The 21,816-nt window shown below is 40.6% G+C and overlaps 1 protein-coding gene across 3 annotated transcripts in view; it reads right to left on the bottom strand.

The window, feature by feature from the left end:
* CEP135 (centrosomal protein 135) overlaps positions 1-21,816 on the bottom strand; it is a 105,082-nt gene that overhangs the window by 20,216 nt on the left and 63,050 nt on the right. For all 3 annotated transcript variants that reach the window (XM_077815608.1, XM_077815605.1, XM_077815606.1), the window contains exons 16-20: positions 16,193-16,308; positions 15,962-16,116; positions 15,470-15,525; positions 5,261-5,429; positions 2,907-3,017 (exon numbers count right to left, since the gene is read on the bottom strand). In XM_077815608.1, the coding sequence (XP_077671734.1) occupies positions 2,907-3,017; positions 5,261-5,429; positions 15,470-15,525; positions 15,962-16,116; positions 16,193-16,308 (607 nt within the window). The remainder of the gene's footprint in view (positions 1-2,906; positions 3,018-5,260; positions 5,430-15,469; positions 15,526-15,961; positions 16,117-16,192; positions 16,309-21,816) is intronic.

The raw sequence follows: 21,816 nt of genomic DNA on the forward strand, positions 1-21,816 counted from the left end.
TGGTGGCAATTTTCCCACCATAGTACAGATGATGTTAGTTTGTAGAAACTGTTACCATGGTGTTCACAGACTCTCTGCTTGTTGAGTACGCTTGAAGTCATGCTTGCAGGCAACAAAGGTGGAGTCTGGCGAATGGCACGATGTAAGTTCATGAAGTCATATGTTCCAGGTGAGAGAGAAATTCTGATTGGTGTTCAAGGGTTGTTCATGACCTGATCTATGAAATCGTTCCCTGCTTGGAATCTGTTCATCAGCAGATAAGCCCTTACCATGACTGAATTTATGGATGCTCTGATGAAGTCTATAGTTTGTTCTGGAGTGAAAGCAGAACCAGGTTTATGCTGACCCGTAGGGAAGACAGGAACTGAAGCATTGAAGAAGTTGACTCATAGGCTTCTTGACTTATATGGGCAATGAGAAGCCAGTCATTGAGATTGGGAAAATGGTGAAACCACACCTGACATGGGCTGCTACTACCATAAAGACTTGGTAAAGACCCTGGAGTGGTTGCAAGGCCAAAAGGGAGCACTCTGTATTGAAAGCAATTAGGGCCTACTATGAATCTGAGAAAATGTCTCTGAGCGGGGTGAGCATACACATGAAAGTATGTGGCCTTCACATCAAAAGCTGTAAATTAAGTTCCTTTTCTAGGTATGGAATTATAGATGCTAGTGTGAACATGCAAAATTTCAGTTTGCGAATAGAGTGGTTGAGATGGCGGAAATCGAGAATGGGTCTCCAGCCACCGTTTTTTGTTATTGGTGTGTTCTTTTTTTTTTTTTTTTTTGAGTATTAGAAGGAATGATGAGTAAAACCGCTTTCCTTGGTGCTGAAGAGGTACCTGATCTATTGCTCCTTACCGTAGGAGGGATTCAACTTTCTGTTTGAGAATCTCCTCATGAGAATGGCCCATGAAATGGGCAAAGATAGGAGTTTTGGAGGGGATAGGTAAGTAAGTTTGATCGCATAACCAGAATGGATGATGTCTATTACCCACTTGTCTGCTATTATTTCACTCCAGTTGTGGGAAAACAGTGCCATTAAGAAAGGTCAAAGAGTGGTCATGGAGTCCCCCAATAGTATGGGGTACAATTGGTTCCGAGATAGGTGCTGAGGTGGAGGTTGGTTCCATACAGATCCTAGTTTCTTGTCTAAGAAGGTATCTTTCAGAGAAGGAGACACAGGTTCTTCTGGTGGTTCAGTGTCTCCTGAGAAAGAAAAGACCAATTCTGTGTCTACTGGCAGTAAAGTTATGTTGGAAGTAAACAATGGTTGGAAGATGCAAAGGGAGACAGACTCCTTCCATAACTTGCATATACTGGTGGAGTCAGGACCTGATAGAAATGGTCCTGAGAATCAGAGAGAGCAAAAATGTCATCACGTATAGAGTAAGTCTCCACTCTCCCAGGAATGCGAGGGGTCCTGTTCACTCAAACTGATGGACCTGGAGCAGTTTGTGCCATTGTTTGGTGAAGCAGTGCCGGTACCATTAGTGGCTGAGGTTCCTGATGGTTGCCTTTTGCTGGTACCATTGGTTCCTGGTGTTTAAGTTTAGTTGCTATTGGAGGTACTGTTGCCACTGTAGTGTGGTCTGGTACAGACAGAGCTCTGGATTTGTGAGCTTTCTTGTGACAACCCTGAGACTTAGGATATTCCAAGTCCTTTTGGGCTAAGCAAGAAGACTTACTTGACTTAGGGAGGCTCTATCTGACTTCTTTGAAATGGGCTCAGAGGAGGATTTGCTCCAGTGTTTAAGAGAATGCTCCTTGTCTTCCCAACAAGACCCTAACAAGTGATCTGTGGAAGTAGATTCCCTCACTCCTAAGTCAGGCCAATATACAGGAGACGGTCCCCTGACTGGAGCCTCATGGCCAACTGCAGCCTCATGGCTTTCTCCATAAGGTGCTTCCTAAGATGAAGTTCCCACCTCTTTGGGGGAAGAGCAGCAGATTCTGCACTTTGCCATGATGTGAGCATCCCATAGGCTGTACGGGCAGTGTTGATCATTTCTACTGACCAAGAAGGAGTGCAGGAAAGTAGTATAGATTTTGAAGCCCAGAGTTCTGGGCATAGTCCAGTACTGGTAATGAGATATGGGGAGGGAGAGTTCCCCAGGATGGGGAATATAACTAACTAATAAACTTAGCTAAATACTATAGAGTAAAACTCTAAACCATTTACAGACTGAAGAATAAAGAGGGAAAGAGAAAGTTCTGGACAGTGGAGGATCCAACCTAAGCCAAGCAGTGATAAGAAGGAATGGGAGAGGCAATTGGTCTGTTCCATCCATTATCTCCTTGGCTGGAGGCATGAGGAGAGCAAGGGCACATGTGCAGACTAATGGACCCTGCTTTCAAAAATTCTCTGACTCCGGGCCATGGAGAGCACACATACCCACCGTGGAATACACAGAGACCACCACTCGAGGAACATCACTGTATTTTGATTCTAATAATTTCCGAAGCAGAATTTTTTTACTTTGCAAATTTGGAAATATTTTTTCATTGATTTGTGTGTACAGTGAAAATGACATTTAGAGATAAAAATCTAATCCTTCCAAGCCTGATTAAAAATGATCATTAGATCTTGCTTTGTTGCTCATAGCAAGGAAGTAATGCTAGAAATATATCACTATCTATGCTGTAAAACATCCAACCAACCAAACGTGAGGATGCTTCTCCTCACCATTGCTGACAATGTAACTATTATCAATGAAGTCTGCCAGACTGTCTTAAAGCCTGTAATCTAACAGGGTTTTCCATACATACATTACTAGTTTTAAAATAAACTGAAACATTTACATCTACAAATATTAATTTTATTATAGGCTAATTAAAACATGTCATAATTGAAACAACTTTTATTAAAAACACACAAATGCCAATTTACAGACTTTATTTCCTCACCTTCGAAGCCATTAAGCTTTCAAATCTGGAGACTTCAGTTATGTAATTATGAACTCTAGTCTTCATTTCTTCTTTTTCACGTACTGCTTCTTCTAGTTCAGTAGTGACTGTCTAAAGAGATTACATGAAAACTGAATAGTTTATTAAAATAAAATATACTAAAGTACGCATGCCTGTCAAGTGCCCTATATTTTTCTTTATTCTGCTCTGGAGTTGTTCATTCAGTAAATCCGATCTCCATACACCACCCTGTTAAATTCTACATTGATCAGGACATGGAGGTGAATAAACAACAGAGAATGGATTTTAATTGGCAGGCCACAACTTTATTTAACAAAACACTTGGGAAATGGTGTTATGTCCCCGTTTTCACATACCACTTATTTCACTGGATTCAACTTGGAAGAGTTTAAACAGGCAAGGGCGGAGGGGATAAGAGCCAACCAGCTAGCCCATTCTTACATCCCCAGCCAATCGAAAGGCAGTTTGCCCCTGGGGGAGAAGGAGGACAGCCCCCACCCTGTGAACATCCATTAAAGTTCTTTCAAGATCCCTCCCCTTTTGACTATAGGGGAGTGGCATTTTCCCTACTTTCTCAGTTGAGTAATCTGAAGCAGAGAGGGAGGAGTGACCTAAGCAACAGACTCTTATTGTTACTTTCACAAGGTCTCCATTTACACAGTTTTCAAATTAATGCTCATGACTCAAAAATCAGAAGATTAACAAAGTGACTGAAACTTAGACTGAACCACAACCAGAAAGAATTTTTTTGTGAAGCGTCTAAATTAGCATTTGTTATTGTGCTGGTTAATTCAAACTAACTAGGAATCAATTAACTGGAGTTACAACACAACCAAAAGCTTTAGTCAGATAATTTGAGTTCTATTAATATATCCTATGACCCAATGTTTTGCAAGTTAAAAAAAAACAAAAACAAAAATTTGTTTAGAACTTTTTTTTATACTTCAGTAATCCATATCCAGATTTATTTTACAATTAAAAATAATGTTTTTCTTAATGGAGAATGAAGCATTCACAAGGTTTAAAAAAATTCTTAATGGTTTTGAAAAGAACTTTTTGAGCAAACTCAAACACTATGCCATAGAATCATAGAATATCAGGGTTGGAAGGAACCTCAGGAGATCATGTAGTCCAACCCCCTGCTCAAAGCAGGACCAATCCCCAATTTTTGCCCCAGATCCCTAAATGGCCCCCTCAAGGATTGAACTCACAACCCTGGGTTTAGCAGGCCAATGCTCAAACCACTGAGCTAACCCTCCCCCCATCTTTCTTACTGATTTAATTATGACCATCATATTTATGCTTGATGCCTGATGCTTGAACCCCAGGATGCACAAAATTTGAAAGACACTGATGCACCAAAAGGTCAGTCAAACCTGATGAGTTCCTTAAACTGTCTCCATTTTACATGAAGACAGGTGGATTAACATTCTTCTTTAATTCACAAGACCACCTTCTGAAGTGTAATTATTACATGGCATGTCTTAAAAGCCAATGGTGCATTAAGAAAATAAGCATATTCTCAAAGTGTTAGAAGTTAATTCAGTGTGGGTCCTCTGATGGACACAATCAGTCCAACAAGATGGGTTTTCATCTACAGTGCATTTGAAGAGGTACAAGTAACAAATAAAAACTTAAATTTCAGCCTAAAAATACATTTTCAAAGAGTTAGGATTGCCTGAGACAGAAAGAGTTTAGAATGGAAAGTCCATCTCTATTTTAACTATAATGTTTCACGTATGACAATGGTGTAATAAAATAATAATAATGTGCATACTGAAAGCTCACTGCTATACATGTTGGCCTTTTTCTACACACATTGAAGGACACTGCCATGTGATAAGGGGTTTATTCCTATCAAAGGTGTGGGGAAAATTATGAATGTAAATGCCACACATGTCAATGGGAGAACAAACCTTTTGGTACTTGAGAGGAGAATATAAGAATTGAATGCATTTTGATTCCACAGGTGACCAAATAAATGAACAAGTTCTTAAATTTGCAGATATTTAAATTCAGCCTAAATATGTTCATTTCAACTCAACTGTTCTTAATATTCTAGTATTAACAAGAATGCAGAACAGCAAAATATTCAAAATGCATAATAGACTATAGCAGTTTTGGATTTAGTAATACATGCAGACAAAATACAAGTAATCTCTGATGCAGAGATGGTATTATCCCAATGCCCCCTCCCCTAAACACACACTAAAAAAGTGAATGGGGGGCCGGGGGGGGGGCAGGGCTTGAGCTGCTCGGGGCCCTAAGCAATTGCTTACGCCTAACACCAGCTCTGCTTTGGTGTACTTCATTATCAGGCACTACTTTCATACCTGGTTTTCTCTGGTCATTATCGCTAGATCATCTTGTAATCTTCTGTTTTCCTTCAGAGCCATTTCCTTCACTCTTCCTGTTTCTGCAAGCTCTACCTGAGATGCATCAAGCTGGCGACGGAGACTAGCTATCTCCCGATCTCTGTTACTCAGCGCCTCCTTTAGTTGGCTATCAAATGGGTGATTTTGAAAACCTTAAATAAAATTTCCCTTCTTGCATTATAGCATATACTGCTTCAAAATGTTAGATAAGCTCTGAATATACAAAAGCTTTAGGAGCAACTTACTAATTTATTTATTGTTCGGAAGGTAACTATCAACCAGTGATATTCAGACCTCAGTAGTTCAAGAGCCAAATTAGCAATCAACATTACACAAAAGAGCCATGGTAGTGTGAATTTATTGTTTCATTTACTACTTATATATAATATAAAATAATATATTATTCTCACAGCAAAATCACTGACCAAATATTCTACAATTGGTTTATAACATAGTAAAAGGTTTCAGAGTAGCAGCCATGTTAGTCTGTATCCGCAAAAAGAACAGCAGTACTTGTGGCACCTTAGAGACTAACAAATTTATTAGAGCATAAGCTTTCGTGAGCTACAGCTCACTTCATCGGATGCATAGAATGGATTCCATTCTAAAAAATTTGTTAGTCTCTAACATAGTAAAAGCATCTTGACTGGTTAATAATTAACTCGCACAGTGTTTTAATATCATGTGCTGCAAAGAGCCATAGGAGACACATTAAAGAGCCACCTGTGGCTCCCAAACCTCAGTCTGAGTATCACTGTTATAAACAAATTACCACTACATGGATCTTGTGCCCCCATGTGTGATGGATTAAAATTTGCATAGCTCAGAGTAAATTGTTGAACTGCCTACCAGCATAAAGTGCTTAACTGCTTGTTGTGGCTTGGGCAAGTCATCACTGAAGCATGTAGAACTGTTGACGATTGGGCGAAATGTAATTAAAACTGGTGGGTGTAACTGCCGTCCTTCATGTAAGATGGCTGTAAGTAGATCTGGACAGGAATTTTCTAACAGTTTTTCCACTGGAAAATACTGATTCATCTACCCAAAACTTCTCCTTTGAAAGGGGTGGTTTCAACAAAAAAAAAACTTCTGTCAAGAAGGGTTCTCAGGACCAGGATGGAATTCCTGCTCAAAACCAGAGAAAGAGAGAGACTTCCACATGGTCCTCACCTAGGCTGCTGGTGGCATAAGCTAAGAAGATGCAAGTCATTGAATTAGGCACGATGGGGACTTGAACCTAGGTTTCCCACATCCCACTTGAGTGTCCTAATAATTCTCCTGTGAGTCTCTCTCTCTCTCTCCTGTTGGAGTGGTTCAACTTTGTATAAATAATTAAATATTTATTGGGTTAGAAAAAGAAAGATTGACTATAGTCCAGTGATCCGGGCACTTATCTGGTATGTGGGAGACGCAGGTTAAAGTCCCTGGTCCAATGAATATTTATTTATTTATACAAAGTGGAATGGCTCAACAGAAGAGACAGACTCATCTGGAACAGCCAATAATCTGGTAGTTAGGGCACTCACCTGAGATATGGAAGACCTAAGTTCAAGTCCCTGCTCTGCCTGGTTCTCCCATGTCTCTACATCCCAGGTGAGTGACAAAATCACCAAACTATGGGGGACAAAGAGGGGAAATGGATTTCAATTTTTTTTGAAAGGTCAGTTTCATCCCACTATGGAATAGGAAATTTTTCAAAATTGCTGAACTTCTTAGGAAAATTGTTTCCTATTCAGCAATAGCACAAGAAACAGTTAAGTTCCTTTGTAAAACAATAACAGCTTCCATCCCAAACACAGGCATGGCACTGCCCAAAACAAAGGCATACTTAAGGGCATTCAGGAATTTAAATTAAGTGAGTGGAGGGGGCTAGGCTGGGTATTGTTTCTAATAGAGGTTATGTGCATGTATGCGAGAGAGAAGCGGAGAATTGCTCCAATCCCTCAGACAGAAACAAACACCTATAGGATCTCTATCAAGCATTCTTAAAACTACAGTACCCATCTGGTGAAGTTAAGAAACAGACTGACAGAGCCAGAAGGGTACCCAGAACTCACCTACTACAAGACAGGCCCCACAAAGAAAATAACAGAACGCCACTAGCTGTCAACTTCAGCCCCCAACTAAAACCTCTCCAGTGCATCATCAAGGATCTACAACCTATCCTAAAGGATGATTCCCTTACTCTCACAGATCTTGGGAGACAGGCCAGTCCTCGCTTACAGACAGCCGCCCAACCTCAAGCAAATACTCACCAGCAACTACACACCACACAACAAAAACACTAACTCAGGAACCAAACCCTGCAACAAACCCCGGTGCCAACTCTGTTCACATATCTATTCAAGGGACACCATCATAGGACCTAACCACATCAGCCACACTATCAGGGGCTTGTTCATCTGCACATCTACAAATGTGATATATGCCATCATGTGCCAGCAATGCCCCTCTGCGATGTACATTGGCCAAACCAGACAGTCTCTATGCAAAAGAATAAATGGACACAAATCTGACTTCAGGAATTGTAACATTAAAAAACCAGTTGGAGAACACTTCAACCTCCCTGGTCACTCAATAACAGACTTAAAAGTGGCAATTCTTCAACAAAAAAACTTCAGAAACAGACTCCAAAGTGAAACTGCAGAACTGGAATTAATTTGCAAACTGGACACCATCAAATTAGGCCTGAATAAAGACTGGGAGTGGATGGGTCATTACAAAAACTAATTTTACCATAATAATTTCCTCCTACTGTTACTCACACCTTCTTGTCAACTGTTTGAAATGGGTTACCCTCATTAGCACTACAAAAGTGATTTTTCCTGCCTTGGTATTCTACTGTTAATTGAATTGTCTCATTAGACTGACCCCCCACTTGATGGGCAACTCCCATCTTTACATGTACTATGTATATATATACACCTGCTACTGTATTTTCCAAATAAATTTGTTAGTCTCTAAGGTGCCACAAGGACTCCTCGTTGTTTTCAAAGAAACAGAGAAAAAGCAGGAAGCCAGACACAGCCTGAACAAGCACTGACAGCATAGCTGAAAAAAACCTAGAGAAAGCTTTTGGGCTGAGCGCTGGCTGAAAGGGGCCTGGAGCAGTGAGAAAAAAACCACACTAATCTTTTCTAACTGCTGTTCTTCTCGATGCACTCCACATGTCCATTTCACTCTTGGTGTGAGTGTGTCTTGCACACCATTGTTGGAAAGGTTTCCCTCAGTGTTACCCGTTGGGGCAGCTCAAGTGCCCTCTATTACCGCACACCACTATGTGCTGATATAAAAGGCCCAGCTGCCTCAGAGCTCTCTCAGAACCTTCTTGCCAAGTGGGTTGTGGAATAGATATGTGCAACACATCTCAAAGGAGAATAGTCACAAAAGGTCAGTAAACGTTTTTTATTTTGAGTGATTGCACATGTGCATTCCATTCTTGGTGACTCACAAACTGTAATGTAGGAGGAAGGATCAGAGTTCATGTACACAGACTGGAGTGCAACTCATCCAAATTTAGCATTTTCTCTGGCATACTGAATAATGGAATAACGGGATGCAAAGTCGTGAACTGCCGCTCTACAAATGCCGTTCTACAAATGTCCTGGATAGGGACTTGCACAAGGAACACAGTTGAGGCTGCTTACGATTTTGTGGAATGTGCCAATAGTTTGGCAGCCAGGATTACCTGCCAGATCGTAACAAACATGAATGCATGAAGTTATCCAAAATGAAAGTCTCTGGAAAGAGACTGGGAGACTCTTCATTCTGTTTGGTATGACAACGAACAGTTGGGTTGACAAACAAAACTGTTTACTCCTGTCTATGTGGAATGCCAACGTTCTTCTAACATCTCAGGTGTGCAGATGATGTTTCTCTCTATTTTCATGAGATTTTGGGTAAAACATAGGTAAGAAAATTTTCTGATTAATATGAAAATTAGATATCACTTTAAGGACGTAAACAGGATTGTATAAGGCAGTTTGGATGTCAGAGCATCCTGGAAACTGGAATCCCCTCCGCATCCCATCAAAACACCTGTTTAGCATCCCCTGGGGATGTCATGGAGAAAGCATTAATGCAGAAGCAGAAGGAGGGGGAGGTCTACGTATATAACCCCAATTCTTCTTTCTCTGCAGGTCCTGCCAAGGAGCAGCAGCAGAGTAATGGTGGGTCTGCTGTGGGAAGAAGTGCTTTCTGGGTGGGGCTGGAGCATAGAACCCCAGACACTTTAGAGTTGCCCTAAAGTCTTTCAAGCCCTGGAGCTTAGGGTCAGTTTTCCCCAAAAACAGCAAGGATCCTTCAAAGTCTGTTGGACCTCCTATGTAAGCCTTAAGGTTTGCAGCCATGAGCTCTTGCACGTACCCACTGCACAAGCCATGGATCTAGCCGCAAAGTCCACAGCATCCAACACAGCCTGCAGTGAAAATCTAGCTACAGATTTCCCCTCCTCAACTAACGAGAACTCTTGCCTAGTGTCCTCTGGCAGCATGTCTCTAACCTTTAAAATGGAGTCCCAAACATTAAAATCATATTGACCCAATAGCGCTTGCTGGTTGGCAATCCTGAGTTGCAATCTCTCAGTTAAATAAACTTTTCTACCAAATAAATCTTTCTTTTTTTTTTGGCATCATTTGATTTGGGGGTCGCCCTTTGTTGTCCTTGCCATTCCCTTTCACTTGTCGCAGACACCACCAGAGCCCAGAGGAATGAGAATATAAGTATTCAGACCCCTGGGAAGGCACATCGTACTTACATTCGGCCCTTCTTGAGGTAGGGGTAAGGGATAAAGGGATCTGCCAGAGAGCCTTAATAGGGTCCATAATTGCCTCGTTAATAGGTAAGGCCACTCTCGAAGGCCCTGCTCTGGCCAAAATATCAACCAGGCAGTGTGAGGATTCTTTAACCTCCTCCATCTGGATCCCCAGGCTTAAGGCCACCCTCTTTAACAACTCTTGGGGGGATCTTATAGTCATCTGGAGGAGGCCCTCTGAGAAGATTACAGGAAAGCAGGAAGAGGCGGACAGCCCAGGCTGAGGCTACTCTTCCTCCACTAGTTTTCCAGCAAGGTCCTCGTGAACCACCTCTTGCTGCTCAGTACCAGGCTCAGGAACAGGCAATAACTGGTGAGTAACTTGCCCCATGCCTCTCCGAGGACACAGAACACGAATGTCTCACGTATTACCTAGAAACTGGGGGAAACTGAACAGATTCCAATAAGGCCAGTGGACTGGTGGTGGGTAATGAATCTGAATACGAGCTTCCATTAAACACTTGAGTAGTTTGAGTGTGGGTCGCTCATGGGCATTGGCCTAGCGCAAGAGAAGCCAGGCTTGAAGCCGAGTGACCAAGGCATTTCTCAGAACCAAGTAACAGAAAAAAAAAACATCTGTGTTCTAAAAAGAACACTTATGTTATCTACACTATTAACTAAGCAATAACGCTTTAAATCTAGAAAACTAACTATGATTCATTTACAATGAACACACAGATCACTTGCTAAGACAAGACAAGCAATTCTAATGATCATCATGGGCGATAAGAAGGAACTAAAGGAGCTTGGGGGGCGGCTGGGCGCTTTATACCAGTGCACAGTGATGTGCAGCAGCAGACGGTGCTCAAGCTGCCCCGATAGGTACCACTAAGGGAAAAATTTTCAATGACTGAACAGGGAGTACGCACACCAAAAATGGAATACACATGTGCAAATCACTGAAAGAAGCTAAAATAAACTGTCTCCTGTTTGAGTCCTTCTGGGTTCAGGGAAACAGGACTTTGTACATTCTTTGTAAATAAAAAGAATTGCATCAAATTTACCTGACTCCATCATCAATTCCTCCTCCTAATGATAGCCACCTGCAGGACGGTGGACTTCAGCTAAGTGCTCAGGTCACAAGGGGCACCAGGGTTTTCAAATGACGAGTTGCTGCCTCTTTCCAGTTCTTTTTAAAAAATTACACACACGCAGACTGGAAATAAGGTGTAATTTTTTTAAGTGGTGAGAGTAATTAATGATTGGAACTATATATGGAATCATGGTGGATTCTCCATCACTAACAATATTTTAATCGAGGTTTGATGTTTTCCTAAAAAGATATACTCTAGGAAGTATTTTTGGGAAATTCTATGGCCTCTGTTATACAGGAGGTCAGACTAGATGACCATAATGGACTCTTCAGGCTTTGGTATCTATGAGAAAACACACACACAAATCTGAAGATCACAGTGATTGATAATCTGGTAAGCATATATACCCTACCGTCAAGGAACAGGAATTACTCTTATGTATTTGTATTCTGATAGTGGCTACAATAAGTTAGCTACTGCCCACACAGAGGAAGACAATTCCTCTTCCAAACAACTCTCAATCTAAAAAGGCCACAATCAAAGAGTGAAGGACAGGGACAAAACCCACAATAGAAATATACATTATATATTTCTATTGTAACCTATATATACACCTACATAAGCACATACATACATACACATACATATATATATATAGCTTTTCTCCACAGATGTTTCATATACCAATGCACCAGAACTCCAGTTAAGCTGACCTTCAAATAAAAAGTTTAACCTTTAAAAAAAAATGTCAGCAGTTAACTGAAGAAATGTCTGAAAGGTGACAACTAAAAAAGGATCAGCTGAAGCCTATATCAGAAAAAGAAACAAAGAAGGTAGTTTACTTGTCTTTGGAACTCATCTGTAGGGACCTCTTGATGCCAACTGGCAGAGTGCATAGGGGGCTCATAGGGTTTTACAGTGATTCCCTGGGTCAGATGTATGCACAATAATTCACCAAAGGGAGGCATGTAAGATTTCTAGCAAGAGCCAGTAGCCCACTGGTTGACATAATCATCGTGAAATGTGTGTGCGGATAATATTTGAGTTATGTATCTATACAGAAAATTATGGTCTTAAGGCCTTGGAGTTAAGGGAGATCACTAGGAAGTGACATACCTTGGAAAAGTTCCTTTCAGGCAGGAGATAGCAGACACCTATCGCCCTGTCTGGTCATTTGCGTATTTTATGCCTCAGAGTTATGCCTATTTGTGTACTGAGCCACAGGCTAAATCTACAAGACAGGAAGTCTACAAGATGACACAAACAGCAGGGGGTGTCCTGTTTATGAATAAAACAACAGATGGGACTGGTATATCTTCAGGGTGTGGGGAAAGGGCAAAGAAACACACTGAAATCCTTCACCAAGCAGGTAAGCTGACAGTGCATCTGTCTGATGAAAGAAGAGTCATAGCCTAACCTGTCTGTAAAGCGTTGTAGAGTTTGGCTCACCCAAAATCCTTGCAAGACATAAAAGTATCTAGTGAATTAAGTTTAGGATCTAGAATGCATGTTATGATTCTATTTTATATGTAAACAATTGTTTCCAATACTACTACTTGCTATTACTTGAATCTCTATGCTCTGTTAATTAAACTTATACTTGATTTCATTATAAACATACATAAATTCTGTGCGTTAAGCCGAGTGGTGATCTGAGGTAGAACTGGTAACCTGGGGACTACTGTTTCTTTGGAAGCAGCAAATCTGTGAATACTGCAAGTGTCCCATGGATCGGGGTGAGACACTCCAGGATGACACTCAGAGGACTCAAGGATAGGGTATGTCAATCGCTAACCTAGAGGGTGACAGTGGGGCCAGCAAGGCCTAGAGGGGAATGTTTGTGTTGCAAATGGCTGGAGGAGCTGGGGAGCTAACTCATGACAGGCACAAACAAAGCTTCCTCACACTAAAGACAGATGATTGAGAGGTGCCTCACAACCCTGGGAGCCCCCAGGAATTGTCAGACATATATGCCCTGCTGATTGGGGGAGAGTTGCATGGTTTAAAACAGATCTGTAAAACACTAAGGCACTAGATTCAAAATGGTAATCTCTATGCTATTATATTTTGGAGAAAAACATTTTCTATCTGCATTATTACCAGTTTTATAACATATAAGAGCTATTTTGACATTATTTGAGAAGAACAGACTCAGCAAGAGATTTCCTTAAATATGAGAAGATAACAAAGAAGTGAAGAAAAACACAAGGCAATAAATTCTATTAAAGGTTTCTGACAAACAAAGATTGGCAGCCTTTTAATATTTATTTGGACTTCTATTTTCCAGAGGAGGTTATGAATTGTTAGTGAATTGTTAGTGAATTAGACATAATGATGTAATTACAATAGTTCAATATGATTTACATTGTTCCATATTGTTTTATAGTTTTCAATACTTTATATATTTTATCACAATTGCTTGTGGATTTTGTGGACATTAGTTTAAATATGTAAAACTTTACGGACAACAGAAATAAAGAACGAATTTTGAAAATAATAAATTAAATAGCTCAGTAATTTGATTTGTATGAAATGGGGAACATATAGAGGTATTTGCATACATTAGTAATGATTGTTTATTTAAAAGCACTCTAAAGCTTAGGCATCCAGTAAGGTGCCTAAATTATTTTGCAAGTGTTCCATGTATGCTTAAATAGATGGTCATATCCTCAGGTCTCCCTACTAACTATCTGCTTCCATCTAAGCACACTGTACTCTGCATTCTATCAACTAGATGTGCAGTTGTTATGCTCTAATGCTGCAGTTTTACCTTAAAAAGTGACTTTGTAAAAATGGCCTGATGGCTATCTTGAGTAGTTTTAGATAAAGAGAACGTTTCTAACTGATAGCCCCACAAACCCACCCAGTAGGAGTTCAAACCCAATATAATGAAGATAAAAGTCAAAACAAAACTGAGTTAAGTTATGCTCTCTTTATGGAGTACAGGTTTGTGAAGGTTCAAGTAGAACACAGGAGTTTGTTCAGTGCAACAGATCAACCATACGACTAAACATGAGAAGTTTTATTTATGAAGTAGTAAATACAGTGAATGGGGAATAACAGTTTAAGCTGGATCATTCCTCTCCTATGTATCTTCCGTGGCCTAATGGCTGGCAGACTGATCACTCAAGTGCTAATAAGGCCAACATTATCAGTAAACAACAACAACATTTGATATTTCTATCAGATATGGGCCTGAACTGACCCACAGATCAAAATATACTTGATCTATGGGGAAGTTCAGATCTGGTACCAAACTTTGGTACCTCTATAAAGGAACAAACCAAAACCTACATCCAAACATCCCTGTGATTTGGGAAAATCTGGCTCTGGATCCAAGCTTTATGGTTCAGGACCATCACTAATTTCTACAGTAACTTCCATCCAAAAGGATCCCAAATCACTTTACAAACTGTAGATACAGAAATCATTCATCCAACATTGAAATGCAGTCACTACTGGGATAGAACAGATCAACTGTTTAACAGCACACAACACTACATAGCAATTCTATACCAGTAGTAAGGAGGGATATTCAATTTAACTAAAACTGTACAAGTAATTTAGGAAGGCAGAATTAATTACGTCACCAATAATGGAGAGTCTGCAGGCCAAATTATGCCCCCTCGTGATATCTGAACAACACTTACAACTAAGGGGGAATATAGAACAGCACAACCCCATGTTTACAAAGTCACTGTAACTTAGGGCTTGTCTACACTACCACACAGGGTTGATCTAAGATACGCAACTTCAGCTACGTGAAGAGCGTAGTTGAAGTCAACGTACTTAGATCTACTAACCACGGTGTCTTCACTGTGGTAAGTCGACCCCTGACGCTCTCCAGTTGACTCCGCTTGCGCTTCTCATTCTGGTGGAGTACCGGAATCAACGGGAGCGCTCAGCGATAGATTTATCGCGTCTATACTAGACGCGATAAATCGACCCCCGCTGGATCGATCGCTGTCTGCCGATCCAGCGGGTATTGTAGACAAGCCCTTAGAAGTGCAAGTTAAGTGCTACTTATAGAAAAATTAAATGCACAGAAGTTTAATTACCCAGATAAACAATTGCTATTGCCACTTTTAATCCTCACCATCCACTAGCACCACATCTACAGTATTTGAGGGGAAGTGTCTTCTGCAACGAGATATATTTTTTCCACAATGTAAATCATACTGCCCTGTTTGATAACATATATAATTAAGTATATGTCACCAAAAATACAATAAGAGCCTGGCTGCTAGTGCTTTTATTCTGAAGACGACATTGATCTTAGGAAAATAAAACCAACAGAAAATCATCTCAGTGATTACTTACTTTACGGAAGACTCCAGTTCTGACAGAGTTAGTCTGAAATTAGCAATTGTTTTTTCCTATGAAATAAATATGAAATTTATATTACATATTATGCTGCAAAATACCCAGAATAATTCAAACTGGGCATAATTTACTTTAAAGTAGCATTTATAAAAGCTTTAATTTACTATTCAGCAATAGGTAACTGGGTTTTTTAAATGTTCAAATTTCCAAACTTCTTACAATAAAAATGAAACTTAGGACTAATTTGAAGTTTGTAGAAGAAGGATATCTAGCAGTTAAGATAAATGACTGGGAGTCAGTAGATGCAGGTTCTATCACTGGTAGTGCAAGAGCTTAGGTGCCACTTAAATCTTTAAACACAGGGCCTAAGCAATACAAAGGCCTTCTGCATCAGAACAAAATCTTGCCCTAATTTTTGTGTACCGCTGTGAGATCCTCAGATGGAAGTTACTAATCAAGTGCAATACACTAAGTAGTTAGTGTACATACCTTGTTAGCTAAGTTGTCATCTAAACATGCAATTCTTTCTGTCTTTTCATCTACAGTTTCCTGAAGACTGTCCTTTTCCTTATCCAGGACACTAATGGTACTTCTGAGCACATTCACGGTCTCATCCTGTGAAGAGCTCTTATGGTTTAACCTATCTGTAAGAGAAGAAATGGGTGTTTTTGTTGGTTTAAATATAGAAAATCAATGCAAAAAAGAAAATGAAGTGATTACCTATTTTCTCCTCTAGCTTTGCAATTTCCTCTTGAGCTGATTGAAGTTCATCCTTTTTAAGAGAGGATTGGTGCTGAAGATCTTCAAGGGACCGCTGTAGTTGTTCATTTAATAGCCTGAGAAATCAACAGTCAGTGGAAAACACAAGACTTTAATCTTTCAGATACATTCTTTGATCAAACTATCAAAGAATTAGAGAAACTGAAAGGATTATCTAAGAGCATCGCTTTGTGGGATTGTTTTGATCAGCCAAAGTTATTTTCATCATCTTAATAAACCAGAACAAATGCAAATAATAAAACCAAAATGCCAGTTTTGCAAGAGGAAAAAAATAAGTGGCCTGATTTTGAAAGTAGTGCAGCAACTAGAAATCCCACTGACGTCAACAGGAGCTTTTCTTTATTAAAAAAAAAAATAAGTCTATAGTATTTGTTTTGTAGAAAGACATTGCTGTAAGCCAACATTGAGCAGAACAAAATCTTGATTGATGCAGTAATAACTGACACATTTAAATTTGTACTATAGGTTGAAAGATTTACAATATCCGTATTGATCTTACCCTCTCCATAAAAAGCAGTTATACCATTTTAAGTTATAATTATGCGGAATTTATTAAACAAGAATTTTTCACCTCAATGAGGACTTCTCTCACTGTTTTATCTACAAGCACATTTTACTTTCTGAAGATTTTCAAGAAAATTATCTACCAGTACAGGCATTCTCAAAACTTTACCAGTTTAACAGTGACCTGTATACACATCCCTCTCTGTTTGTACCAAGCAACTCTATGCAACTACAGCAGTTGCTTAGATAGAAAACTAGTACTGGGGAAGTATTTAGTGATTTTTAACCATTCTGCTTGTGGCACAATCCTGGAGGGTGGCTCCTGTGTCAAGCAGGAGATATCCTCTTCATTTTCATCTGTTTTTAATGGCATCCAGTCTCCTCTTTGCAATGAGGAGCCACAGATATCTGGAGGAGAAACTGAAAACAAGGCGGTGGGGTCAGCTGTCTGAACCACCACTAAATGCGCTAGGGACCAGTTTCCAAATGGTCATGTTAGTAATACGTCACAGAAGCAAGGTACTGACTTTATAGTTAAAAGCTAGATCGAGTGTTCTATTGTAAGTCTTATTTTCATACACTCCTCTGACCTTTTGATCTGAGTGAGCAATTTGTTTAAAATTTCTCTGCGTAATTCTACATGGAATTTTTTCCCCAGATAATTTCATTTAAAAAAAAGATTACATATTTGTTCAGCAACTGTTGTTCTTCAAGATGTGTTGCATTCCGCTTCAGGTGCCTGCATGCCCAGGAACTGGAGCCAGAAAACTTTTTCCCATAGCAGTACTGGTTAAGGCAGCACATGCACCCTCCACATGCTCATGCTGTTAGCCCAGTGTATAAAGGAGTGGAGATGCCTTGATCCCCACTCAGTTCCTCCACACCAGAAGCCAGTGCTTGCTGTGACTCCAGTGTAGGGGGAAGATGGGAGGAGTATGGAATGGACAAATGCAACACATCTTGAAGAACACAGCAAACAGGTATGTAACCATTTTTTCTTTGAGTGCTTGCACATTTCCATTCCACTTTAGGTGACACACAAACAGTCCCAGATGGAGCAGGGAATCAGAGTTTACCTCAACAAAGACTGCAGCACCACTCTCCCAAATATAGCATCATCCCTCAAGGCCTGGGAGAAAGCATAATGAGCAGTGAGCATACGAACAGATGACAAGTGGCAGCCCTGCAAACACCACTCATGGAAACATAACTCAGGAAAGCAGCTGAATGTGCCTGAGCTTAGAGAGTGCACTAAAGCTCTTTGAGGTAATTAAATGTTGGCAATCTCATAGCACAGACAAATTCAGGAGGAGATCTAGGAAAAGATATTCTGAAATAATGGTTTTTCTTTTCATCCTATCAGCAAAGGATATGAATAACTGAAGAGATGTCCTAAACTCTTTAGTCCCATCCAGGTAGAAAGCCAAAGCCCTGCGAATGTCCAAAGTATAGAGATTTTTCTTATTTTTGTGTGAGGTTTCAGAAAAAATAGTTGGCAAGTATTATAGTCTGATTCAAATAAACATCTGAAACCACTTTAGTGAGAAATTTGGGATGTGGATACAAACCAACTTTGTCCTAGTAAGATACCGTATAACGAGGGTCAGCCTGAAGTTCTGCAACTCTTCCGGTTGAAGTAATAGCTACCAGGAATGCCACCTTCATCCAGAGATGAGACAATGAGCGTGTAGCTATAGGTTTGAAAGAGGGTTCCATTAAAACAGAGAGAACCAAATTTAGATCCCAGGGTGGAGCTGGGTCCCTAACAGGTGGGAAAAGCCTGTTCAAACCCTTCAAAAACCTAATAGTCACAGGGCTGGAGAACAGATCTCCCATCTGTAGAAGAGTGAAATGCAGAGATAACAGTCAGACAAACCCTGAGGGAACTGACTGAGACACTTTTTTCCTGTAAGTGAAGAAGGTAATCCAGAATACACTGAATAGGAGCCAGTGATGGAGAGGTATCTTTCTGCTGGGAACACACAAAAAACCTCTTTTATTCCATGAGATAAGTGTATCAGGTGGAAGGCTTTCTGCTGTTCAGACAAATGCTCTCCACTGCAGCAGAACAGATAAAATACACCTCATTGCTTGGGTGCTCCATTATTGACTCCACAGGAGGCTAAGAGAGTTGGGATACAGAGCCTGGCCTTGTAAAATTATGTCCAGAACCCGGGGAATGGTAATGGGATCTCAAATGGAGAGCTTCAACGTGTCCGAGAACCAGTGCTGAAAAAGCCAGGCTACCGTGATCAAAATTAGAACAGCATGATCTTGTCTGAGTTGGCCCAAGACTCTCAGCAGCATAGGGATTGGGGAAAGCATAAATAAGTTTTCCCTTCTAGGAGACCACAAAGGTGTCCAAAATGGACCCTGGGCTGAGACTTGTCCTTGAATAAAACTAGTGACACTTCCTGTTCAGTCAAGTGTTGAACAGGTCCATTTCTGGTATACCAAAAAAATTGACTTTGCTAAATTGGGTCTGAGGGACCATTCATGATCTCCGCTGAATGACCTGCTGAGATGGTCTGCTGGAAAGTTCTGAGATCCAGGAAGATGAGATGCTTTGAGGGTAATCTTGTTCTCGATGCAAAGGGACAGAGCTTCAGTATTTCTTGCCAAAGGGATTTCCCTGTTTGTTGAGGTAAACCATTGCAACAATGTTGTATGTGAGCACTTGTATAGAACAGCCTGCAATATGGGCAGGAACACTTGACAGGCCAGACAAATAACTCAGAGCTACCTGACGTTGATCTGTAGAAAGAGATCCTGATCAGTCTACAGACCTTGTGTCTGAAAGCTCCCTAGATGTGCTCCCCAACTGAGGAACGAAACATCTGTGACTAAGGTCACACAAGGCAGAATTGGAGCAAATGGAACTCCACTACATACACTGGCAGGGTCCATTCACCAGTCCAGGCAAGACAGAATAGTTGCAGGAACAGTTGAGTCTGCATTTTGAGTAGATGATGAGAGACACACTTCAACAACTTCTGCAGGACTCTGAGGTGAATTGTGCATGTATTATACGCAAGCTGCCATGTGACCTAGAAGTTTCAGGCAGTTCCCTTCTATTGTACAAAGATATAACTTTAATTCTTTGCAAATGTTGAATATTGCTTGAAATTTGGCCTGAGGCAAATAAGCTCTTCCTGATGTCAAGTCAAGAAGAACTCTTATAAATTCAATTCTCTGTATACGGAGAAGAACTGATTTGTCTTTGTTGATCATCAGGCCAAACAAACAAAATAGGGATCAGATCTTCTCGATGGCTTCCTTCACTTGCTGTCTGGAATGACCTAAGACCAACCAATCATCCAGATATGGACAGACCTGGATTTTTGTCTTCCTGTGATGTGCCGCCCCTACCGACTGCACTTTGTGAAGACTCAGGGGGCTGATAATAGACCAAAAGAACGGAGCATAAACTGATAATGCACACTTGCTACTACAAACCTTAAGGACATTTGGTGACTGTGATGAATGACCATGTGGAAATAGGCACCCTTTAACCCAGGGGCAGTGAACCAATAGTTGAGTTTGGGAATAGATAACAAAAGATAGGGTAAACATATGAAACTTTATCTTTCTTATGTACTTTTTGAGATTTGGCAGTCTAAAATAAGTCTGAGGCCTCGCTTTGACTTGGGGATGAGAAAATGAGAGCTTTATAAGTAGGTTGAGAACATTTTACATCATTAATATTTTCATCATTTAAGAAAAGATTTAAGAAAACAAAGATGTTTTTGTAACTTGCAATTTTTCTGCACACATAATAAAGTAGAAAGTTTAACATACTGAGAAAATACAGCCTAATTCAGCACAAGGTGTGGGATGCAAAAGTAATATTTAAATAAACATAAGCTATAACAGGCCCCAAAGAGTCTATTCCTGAGCTTCAGCTGTCTATGTCTCTCCGACTCCCATTCCATCTTCTGGATCCTCCTCCAAATATCCCAACTGCCCTGCCTTCCACATAACATCTTCATTCCCTCCCACATGCCCCGACTACTCCCACAAAGACCATTGCCCAACACACCACATTTTCCTCTTCCACAAAATATCCCCCTTTGCAACATTTAACCTACCCCAGGCCCCTCCTCCCAAGAAAATATCCCAGTTCCACAATTCTACTCAAAACAAGCTCCAGCTCCCCAGTAGTCTCCTTCTGTGCCCGCTGATATACTCCTATTCCCCTCATGGTCCCACATTAACACTTTGTCTACCCCCCACAACCTCTAAGCCCTCCTGTTATTCCAACACAACCTCCAGACACTCAAAGGGAGCTCCCATCCCAGACAAGCCTAAATAGCTCACCATGCTCCTGCTAGCCTCAATAGGCTTAAGGATAGCATGAGGGGACATGAGAAGACTCTGCTCCTGAGCTCCAGATGGCCACAGCTCTAGTATCAGAGGGGTAGCTGTGTTATTCTGTATCCACAAAAACAACAAGGAGTCCGGTGGCACCTTAAAAACTAACAGATTTATTTGGGCATAAGTTTTCGTGGGTAAAAACCCCCACTTCTTACAGGTCTAGTGCTGCTCTCCCAATGCTCAACAACATCCCAGCTGCCTCAGCTTGTCTGGGCTCTGCTCCAATGGTAGCAACATTGAAAGCACTACTGCAAACAGGGCCCGAGGCAGTTAGAGTATTGACTTATCTTATACTCCAGCTAAATCAGTAGTACCTATGGTGGGAGTATGAGTGTAGTCAAAACAATGACATGAGGGAAATTTTAGAACAATAAGCCTAGTCATTTGTCAATATAGACTGGCTCTCTGTGAGATTAGTAAGTAAGGCCAAATTTGTCAAAACTGCATACATAAAATTAGATTTCAGTGAAATCTAAAGAGTTACACCAGTCTGAAAGTGGCATAATCCAGGCCCAATGTTCCAGTCTGTGAGGGCTTTCATCTCCACCCTAAGGAAATGCATGTGCAGCATCTGTTAGAAACTTCATTTTCCTCCATGATCATACCTAGGGAACACAGTTGTTGGGAAAAAATGAAATAATTCTGAGGGCAGGAAAATTTTAAGAGATCAACCCTGACTACTGCCT

The sequence above is a fragment of the Eretmochelys imbricata genome, chromosome 4 (genome assembly GCF_965152235.1).
Source record: "Eretmochelys imbricata isolate rEreImb1 chromosome 4, rEreImb1.hap1, whole genome shotgun sequence".
NCBI classification, from domain to species: domain Eukaryota; kingdom Metazoa; phylum Chordata; order Testudines; family Cheloniidae; genus Eretmochelys; species Eretmochelys imbricata.